This window comes from Hippichthys cyanospilos, chromosome 3, assembly GCF_059441005.1.
Source record: "Hippichthys cyanospilos isolate Australia breed blue-spotted pipefish chromosome 3, RoL_Hcya_1.0, whole genome shotgun sequence".
In the NCBI taxonomy this organism is placed as follows: domain Eukaryota; kingdom Metazoa; phylum Chordata; class Actinopteri; order Syngnathiformes; family Syngnathidae; genus Hippichthys; species Hippichthys cyanospilos.
Window position 1 is genome coordinate 9,572,694 of NC_142371.1, and position 9,807 is coordinate 9,582,500.

General features: G+C 37.2%; 1 protein-coding gene across 11 annotated transcripts in view; it reads right to left on the reverse strand.

Moving 5' to 3' along the window:
- ubr5 (ubiquitin protein ligase E3 component n-recognin 5) overlaps window positions 1-9,807 on the reverse strand; it is a 57,203-nt gene that overhangs the window by 41,207 nt on the left and 6,189 nt on the right. For 8 of the 11 annotated variants that reach the window (XM_088410371.1, XM_088410370.1, XM_088410368.1 and 5 more), the window contains exons 2-8: window positions 8,577-8,621; window positions 8,409-8,490; window positions 7,311-7,387; window positions 3,698-3,817; window positions 2,996-3,275; window positions 2,368-2,527; window positions 1,487-1,639 (exon numbers count right to left, since the gene is read on the reverse strand). In XM_088410371.1, the coding sequence (XP_088266497.1) occupies window positions 1,487-1,639; window positions 2,368-2,527; window positions 2,996-3,275; window positions 3,698-3,817; window positions 7,311-7,387; window positions 8,409-8,490; window positions 8,577-8,621 (917 nt within the window). The remainder of the gene's footprint in view (window positions 1-1,486; window positions 1,640-2,367; window positions 2,528-2,995; window positions 3,276-3,697; window positions 3,818-7,310; window positions 7,388-8,408; window positions 8,491-8,576; window positions 8,622-9,807) is intronic. The other 3 variants (XM_088410373.1, XM_088410363.1, XM_088410372.1) reach the window with 2 other exon arrangements.

A 9,807-nucleotide genomic window follows, 5' to 3' on the forward strand; every position in this document is an offset into this window, starting at 1 on the left:
AGTCAATAGTTAAGTTGGCTCAGTGATGGGGGAAAATGAACATAGGAAACTGAGAATAGTTAAGTACGTATGTTTTTAAATAGTTCAATTTGGTTATGCCTGTACATTGGTATATAAAACAGGTATTTTATACATACAGCATTTTGCCATCATAATGCATCACTTTTGGAGAATTTGAATTATGAGTGATAATGAATCTGCTGCAGATTGTGTCACGAATTTGGAACAGCAATATAAGCACTCTGCCTACATACACTTTAAAGCATCCAGCCTAGTTATTGTGAATGCACAACCAAACATATCTATAACAGTTATTTACAGTTTTCCCTCTTTACATATCGAGCAAAACGTAAGTGTTCCAGCGATGCTTTCTTAATAAATTGGTCAACAGGCAGTTTTGCTTACTTTTGTATCACGTCAAATAATAGTGGAACCAGACCTCGTTTGCCTTTTCAGTATTTTTGCCTAAATGTCTGCCTATCAAAGTAGAACAAGTATTGCTTGTTGATCATTTTTTGTTGGTTATTGAACTGATTTTAAGCACCATTTAAGCACAATTATAGAAAACATAATAAGGCAGATTGGTTTCACTGATGCTAAAATCCCAACTAATTAAAAAATTGATTTAATTGATTTAAAAACTCACCAGTTATTCAACTGCTAAAACTGAACTTGTCAAAACGACCATCATAGTCTTATGCCCATTTGTCCCTGCGTTTTGCACAATATTCTTGAATACTCCTTACTGATTTTGTCAAGTAGAAAAACACCTTGTAAATATCATACAAAATTTAAGATTATTGCATTTTCATTCAGCTAAATCTACACCTCTGCTCAAATTCAAACCATTATCAAGCATCATCCTCATTTCTATGTTTTTGTTTTATGTAGAAAAGAATGCATTTGTTGCCATTGAAAAGCAGGTATACAAAGATCTTATTATGTTCTACTTTTATTTTCACTGTCTTGGGACTGAGTGGGCTAACCTGGGAGTCCAGATATTGTACTTAATGGCATATCATGTGGAAATGTCTGTTGGTTGTTTTGAATTTGTTCTTGTTATGCACATATAGAACATATAGGGGCAATGAGGCGCTGTGCATTTATTGAGTACACACAATGAGATAAGAGAATAAAATAATAGAGCAGTAGAAGAAAATTGCGATTGAGCTCTATTAATCTAACTTGTTTCTCACAAATTGGGATGAAAATGAGCCTTTGCCTATTGTTACATAACATGTGTACGTAGTCCTTCAGATTTTGTACGTGATGTTAAGACAGTATATTATATGTCATTTGAAGAACAGTGATTTCCAGAGGTTGAGACTAATTTATATCACTTGCAAACGCATTGCAGCGTTCAGCAGAATAATCTTTCTATGTTTATAAAATATTTGAGACTTTAAGAATCCAATAAAAAATTACAATTCAATTCCGTTAATTGCCCAGGCCTAGTTAAGATGCTGTTAATGCATTAATGAGTTACCTCTGGACGATCCTAGGCGAGACAGAGAAGATCGTCGAAAAGAGGGATATCCATAATAACTTATGTCCTCAGAGAACATAGCATCTGCATCAATAATCACACTGGGATGGGCTGAGTGAATGTCTGCATCCAATAAGGACATCAGGTCCTCTGCTTGGGAAAAAGGCAGAAAGACTGGAGGGTTAAAATTATTTTCACAGCGAGACAGTTGTCATCCATTAGACTGTACTAATACATCAATGCCATCATCCAGACTTTATTCTTAACTTCTCTTACTATTATATTGCAAAAAAAAAAGTAGGTCTGTCCAAATAATTACTATATCGACTTATTGTTTGAGATCTATTGCAGAAGAGCTTTGGTAACATGCCGCCATTTAAAAAAATGCATATATGATACAACATGTAAATACGCATTTGTGTCAAGACAGACCTTGCGCAGACAGAACACAAGAATATAGTATACCACCCTCGTGATTCCGAATAAAAATCCATTTGGATTTGGTCTTTTTATTCTCACTGAGATGTTTGTATGGAGCATTTTCTTTGTTTCATTACTCCGATTTTTTCTAATTGGCCCCGAATAAACCAGGCTATTCTTAGTTGTTTTTTTTTTTTAAACGTAAGGCAGTACAACTGTAAAATATACTTTAACTGTTGAGGATTGAGAATTTAAAGATAATTGCACTTAAATAGAATGTACTTTACTTACTTGTGTTCCGACACATCACTATATCAGGGGCATTTAAAAAAAAAAAAGTTTTATCGAGATACATTCTGGGTAGATAGATCGTCCCGAAAAACGTAAGATTATGACAGGCGAAAGTATTAGTAAGAGAAGTCTAAATTCTGTATCTCAAAATTTTTAATTGAATGACATACCTCCAGGGAGGTAGGACTCGCTTGCTGTGTCGTCTCCATCATCTCCATCTTCATCATCTCTACTTAGCAAGTTGTTGACGGCCAGGTTGACATCCAGGTTGGTTCTTTGTAGTTCCCGAATGATTACACTCCTGGATTTCCCCTGAAGAACTACTTGGGCCTAGTAATAATAGTGTGAATTAATTAGCTGTATTACATTATCTGACAATATCGTCATACATTTGGCAATTGGACTGTGTTCCAAATAATTATGTCCATAGGATTTACGTAAATTAGTTCTCTTTTTTGGGGGGAATGTTTCTGTATATGTTGTTTCACCAGTCTAGAAACCACATTCTAATGAAGTTAGGATGTTGTGTTAAACAGAGCAAAACATAATACAATGATCTGTAAATCCAGTTCAACCAATATTTAATGGAGTACACTACAATATATTTAGTGTACTTTAGTGTGGCAATACATTCCACAAAAGCTGGGACAGGGTCATATTTACCAATGTGTTTCATCACCTTACTGTTCAACAATTTTGGAAACAGGTAGCTTACACGTAAAGACCATACTTCTTGTATTAAAAAAAAAAAATCTATAGTATTTATGCATATCATCTTAAATGAAAGACCACTTGTACCTGGGATATAAGTTCTTCAGGGATGACTGAGGCTGGTATGACAGGTTGAGGCTGGCTACCGAGAAGACCTGATCCCCGATCTCTTCCTGTACGGATCACCCTGGTCTGTCGACGGGAATCACGAGCTGCTGTTGACGATCTGCCTGAAGTGTTGCCACTGCCACCTCCTCCACCACTCCCTCCACTCCCACTGGTTCCCCCGCCTGCTCCTCCCCCTCCTGCTGCACCTCCGCTTCCGCTTCCCCCACTACCTCCATTTACAGCAGAACTCCAGCGACTCCTGTACAAAAAAATGAGAGATAAAGTCAAGTAATATGTTCCTGAGATAGAAAAGGCTTTGAATAAACAGTAACACCAGACTGAAAAATGATTGGTCACTGTGACAGCAGATACACAACAGTTTCTTTTATACAAGTGGTTCTCTCTCAACACAAGAAAAAAAAAAAAACAAGTACATGTATGATTTATTTTGTACGTTTTTATATGATTGCTTTGGGAGTTAAATCTTTTTTTTTTCCTTAAACTGTCAGAATTTGGGAAGTTAGTCATCATTACTATATAAATTAACACAAGATAGAAAGACAAAGTGCCCAATGATAGCTATACTGAAGAGGGCTAAGATTGTGTGGCAATGACTAACAAGGGTCTATACACTGAAATTTTACCTGACCGTTTGTCTCTGTCAACCCTGCCAGAACTTACCCAAGGGTGTTGCCTGCCAGTCTGCCAAGTGTGTCAGAACCAGACAGGAACCAGGGAGGATCACTAGTCCTACCTGGCCTGGAGCTCCTTCCTGTCCCTGAACCAGTGCTCAACTTTGAACTGGAAACAAAAGATGGGAGATCAGTTACAAACCTAGAAGAGTTCCACTCATTTCTTTATTACTTGGGAGAAGAGTGGAAAATTATCCCAGGTAATGTATTTGGCAAAATATACCCCTTGGCTCAGGATTAGTTTCTTAAAACTCAAATTAATGGTTATGCTAGAGGCTAACATGGCAACACCCTTGGGAATCAGAATTGGCTGCAACTCATTCCTCCTTCAAGACTTTTTTTCAAAGTACTTGGTTTTTGGGGCTGCGGCTGCTTTCTCAAGATAAGTGATAAATGTTTGTATGTTTCACTGCCGATTTGTTTAAAATGGGCATTTTGTTTGAATATGCATTCAGCATAACCACAGTTACACAAAATTCAAATGATAAATGTATAACCCTCAACTTGCAAAGGGAAAATAATGTGAGGTGGCAAAGGTGTGTCTAATAAGCCACACAAACAACAGTGCATTTGAGACAAATTAACAAAATGATTATATGATTATATAAGTTAAAAAAAAAAACGTGTTCAATAAACCAACAACTGGGACCAAGACAAAGTCCTAACATTTTTTTTTTTTCCAAAGTAACGAAGCTCTAAAATTATCAGCATTATTACAACTATTTTGCAGCTACTGAAGACGTAGAATGTTCTGCTGGCAAGATAAGTATTGTACTTCAAGAAGACATTGACCATTTGCCTGTGCAAATATAGCCAGCATGATAGACAATGGTAGGCCTTCCATAACATTTTTCTGGATAATAAATGTTTTCAGAAACCATTGTGACAAACGATAATGTCACTGTTGGGGGGTATGCTGGTTAACAAATTAAGTAATTTAGCACAACAATGGTTTGTGATCTAAAAAACACTCTCCTAAATATAAACTCAAGATAATAAATCCACCTATTATGATGCAAATACATTACAGCAATTTCAGGCAAGCTGTAATCTCGCTCAATGCACCAGAGGATCTTGCATTGGAGCTATAAATACTGCATGCTTCGTGGACTTGCTGTCAATTCTGGCACTTGAAACTGGTATATGGTGGCGGCCGCCAGGGTTTTTAGACTGGAGGTGGGTGTAACAAATGTTTGCATGGTGCATAAGCAAGCAATGAAATTGTGTAAAAAGAGCATCGTAGAGGAGCGCCGTGAGATGAATGATGGTTAGCATTACCACTCATTGGTGATAATTATTGATATCGTATGCTGCTGTGTCTCACAAAAAAAAAAAGAGATAGTTGTGCATGCCTATGAATAGACGAAGCATGCCAACCAAACTGGAAACCTAGAACTGAACCATTTTTCAAATGGCATTCCCCCCCTTGTGTGTGTGAGTGTGTGTGTGTTTGTGTGTGTGTGTATGAGCGTGTAATACATCAATAACCAGATATGACTTTTATTTGATAATTTTTTTGGTCACCTGGCACCATGGCTTGCGGTTGCAGAGTTACTACCGTCTCTGACTTTCCAAAATCCACAATTTTGTTTTTGGATAATAGCGATTATGCTCAAACACCTTCTGAATTCAGTAAAAAAGATAGAAGCACTTTCTGATCGAGGTGACCAGGTATTCAGTCATACGTTTTTATCTTTCCTTTTTGAAGCAGGGGTTTCCAAAATCGGTCCCCGACGGCCGCTGCCCCGCATGTTTTCAAGATTTCATTCCCCAACACAGATGATTCAAATAATCAGGATAGCAATCAGGCTTCTGCTGAGTTTGCTGATAAGCTGATCATTTGAATCAGGTGCGTCAGGGAAAGACACCCCGAAAACATGCAGGACACCGGCCCTCAAGGATCGACTTCGGAAACCCGTTTTAAAGGCATTGTGCTATTTTAAATTTTCTACTGTGTGTGTGTGTGTGTGTGTGTGTGTGTGTGTGTGTGTGTGTGTGTGTGCGTGTGTGTGTATTATGTATACAGGGGGTCCTCGACTTACGACGCAGATCCGTTCTTTAGACGTGGTGTAACCCGAATTTGAGTGTAAACCGGAACACCATACAAATAACTATAAATAAATAAATAAATAAAATTACTCTTTAGGTACAGTACTGCAAAGTATTTTACTGTTGTTCTGCACCTTTTGGCCCCCATTTTCATCTTCAGATAAACCTTGTTCTTGCACCGCATTTTATCTTGTAGAGAACTCTTGTTTGGAAGGGCTGTTGAACCACAAACATCGCAGCAGCCATTTTCGATTCTCAACGATTTTCGATTAAAAACGATTCGATTCAATTACTTAAAAATGATTCCTGCTTCAATTTATACAAATGCAAAGAACCACCATACTATGTGTGTCATGTTTGCAAGACAGTATAACAAAGGGAGACTGTATTTTTTTCTTACTTTTGTTCAGTTTTTATTTGTAAGGAGCATGCCTTTTTCCACAAAAATACTATGTGGCCAACTGCTTTTTTTAAGCTAACTATAAACCACTTTGACAGTATAACATAAGATGAAACAAACAAAAAAAATAAGCAGAACAAGATTCATTGTCATTTCATAGTACCAAAATGTCATAGTACCAAAAAGAAAACTGTTGCCCAAATGAAAAACAGTAATATTTCTCACTACATTTATGACACAAAAGATATGAAAATTAACTTTTTCAAGCGAGCACCTGATGGATAGTAAGGGGATGGGAGTGGGGGGGCATTTGCCAGTTGGTTCATCTCTGAGCATATTGGGAGCATTATTAGTTCCAATTGTTCGTAACATGGTTTTGTACAGTACAGACAGTATTTTCATTCATTTACATATGTGAGTAATATGTGTTTGTGACTTAATGTAGGGTTTGCAAATATTGTTTTGTATTTTATCTTCTTAGTTTTATTTTGTTTTGTAGACATGCTTAAGTTTTGTGTCATGTTGATCATGAACCATTTGCTTTATGTCCGGTATGAATATTTTTCCTTGGTTAGCTCAGTTATTTCAATCGAGTCTATTTCTTAACAACGAAGTGAAACTGTACTGTCTTCGCTGAGAAGCATATAAGCTTGGTCCAAGCTAGACAGCAAGCTAAACTTTAAAGTGATAACATAAGACGTCCTCATAGTAGTATGTAGCTTTGAATACACATCTTGGCATTAACATCAGCAGAGTGAAATTAAAAATTAAAACGATAACTCGAATCAGCCAAGTTCTTTGATAGCACATTCACAGCAAGTGTAAAAGAGAAAATTAAACTAGCTGAAATTTCCACAGCAATCACATTAAACTGACATCATACATCACTTTAGCTTTCACATATCACCTTAAAAATTTAACAACATCATACATACAGGCATTGCCCCTGTAGGAGTTTATGCGTCTCTCTGGGCACGAATTTGAAGCACGTCTTCCCCACCTGAGTAACTCCCACGTTCGCAAGCTATTATAAGAAATCTTTTTTACAAGAGGGGGATCTCCCGGCACGGTTTGTTTTAATTTTGAAATAAGGATGTCCAAAAAAAATAAAAATCTGCATCAGTTGGGCCCTAGTCTGTGGGTGGAGACTCACCCTTCAGTGCCATCCGGTTTGCTAAGCTCCAGGCGATCAGGCTGGACAGCAAAGCTGATTCTACATACACGTCCATCCTATGGAAAAGTACAAATCTTTAACTTGGGAAATTAAGAAACTTTAAAGGTTACGTAATGCTTCTTTTTATATCATCAAATACATATTGCAATAATTCATAGTTCACTCGTAAATAAGGATCATTGACAACTTGAATTTTGTAATTTATTAAGATTGGATTGTAGTACGATGTCAACAGCTCAAAAGAAAACCAAACAGTAGCGTGAAAATAATGTGAAACAGTAATAATCAAGTAATCATTTACTGTATTTTCACGGCTATAAGGTACATTTAAAACTCTTAAATTAGTGCCAAAATTGAGGCGTCTTATGATGTGGTGCATCGTATATGCTAAGTTTTTGCTGAGTGACATTGATCACGCCGTTTGAATGAATGAAACCTTGAAAAATGGCACCAACAAAAAGACACCCTTACGAGTAGTGGCGGGAGCAATACGGAAAAGAAAAAACAGGGCACTGTTGTAATGAATTGGAAATTTGAGAGTAAACTCTGTTTTGCTAATATGATGTTTGGTCAGTTACGGGCTCCACTCAAGGACGACATGGGGGGGGTGCCTGTGGCATGTCCGATGACGGTCAATGCGTCTGTTTGCAATGCAAGAAACTTTAACATCGCGTCTCTCCACAATATAGCTTTTTTAATTCAAAAAAGTGTGTGTGCGTGTGTGGACAGGGCGGGGGGGAGAGGGGGTGGGTTCGATCCCCACTAAGTGCGGAAAATGAGGGAACACTGTAAATTGTAAAAAGTACAAAGTAATTAAGTACAACAGAACTCAGTTTTGATCTTGCTGCATTTTTCAAAAACACACATGAGCATGTACGCATTTTACCACATTTTAGGCTAGTGCCTAACTATACGGTGCGTCTTGTGTGTTCAATACAGAACTAGCACCCGCAACTGAGACTGCATCATTAAATTCGGAGCGTCTTTCGGCTGTGAGAATACGGTATTAGCAAAGCCGACTTATTAAACACTACTAATGTGTACTCTATGTTATATCTTAATGTAAAACAGCATTACCTCTAGAAGAAACCCAGCATGGTTTGGCCCAACAACACACTGTTTCAATGTGGCCTGCTCCAACAGGCTAAGATGTGGATGACTATATTGATACACAAAAATAGGAAGAAAAGACTAAACAAAGTAAAGAAACAAAACATGTTCAAGTCAAGATATTAACAAACTCACCTGATGAAACTATATTTGTTGAGTTTCTCTGACACTTCACGGAGCCTTGAAAGAAAAGAGGTTGAATTAACGACTCAGTATGGATGGATTATATACCATGGGTAGGCAACCTTTATCACTCAAAGCGCTATTTTGACAACACTGGGAGCCACAAACACTTTTTGACATCTGAAATGGAGATGTTAGTGTGGGAAAAAAAAAAATATATATATATATATATATTTATATATATATATATATATATAAATATATATATATATACATATATATATATACATATATATATATATATATATATATATATATATACATATATATACATACATATATATATATATATATATATATATATATATACATATATATACATACATATATATATATATATATATATATATATATATATATATATATATATATATATATATATATATATACATATATATACATACATATATACATATATACATATACAGTGGTACCTCGGTCTTTGAACGCCTCTATACTCGACCAAATCGGTGCTCGACCAAAAAAATCAAGTAGGTAATGCATCGGACCTCAATCAGATTTTCGGTGCTCGACTAGCCGAGCCTAGGTGCTCGACTAGCCGAGCCTAGCCGAGCCGAGCCGAGCCGAGCCGAACGCGCTCCTCGGCTCTTTTCGGCCGACCCGAACGCGCTCCTCGGCTCTTTTCGGCCAGTTCAAGCGCCAGTTCAACTCAGACCGCCAACGGAGTAAGGCTTACGCAGTTTGTTTGCGTACGTATTTCTTTCCAATTTTCAACTTTTTTCTGTTGCGCTAGCCCTTAATGATGGGTCCTAAGAGAGATCGTGATAAGGGGAAGGCAAAGAGAAAAACAGTGAGGACCACTATCGAACGGAAGAAAGAAATAATAGCAGAATATGAAAGTGGTCTACGGGTGTCCGACCTCGCATCGAAGTACAAAATGGCAAAGTCAACCATTTCCACTATCTTGAAGCATAAGGAAGTGTTAAAGAAAGCTGATGTTGCAATGGGAGTGACAGCAATTAGTAAGCAAAGGCCTCAGATAATGGAAGAAATGGAAAAGTTGCTTCTTATCTTCACCAAGGAAAAGATGTTGGCAGGGGACAGCATTAGTGAAGCTCTCATCCGCGAAAAAGCTCTTCAAATTTACGAAGATCTATTGAAAACTACTGGAGGTGAAAGTGCTAGTTCATTTACTTTCAAGGCAAGCAGGGGATGGTTTGAA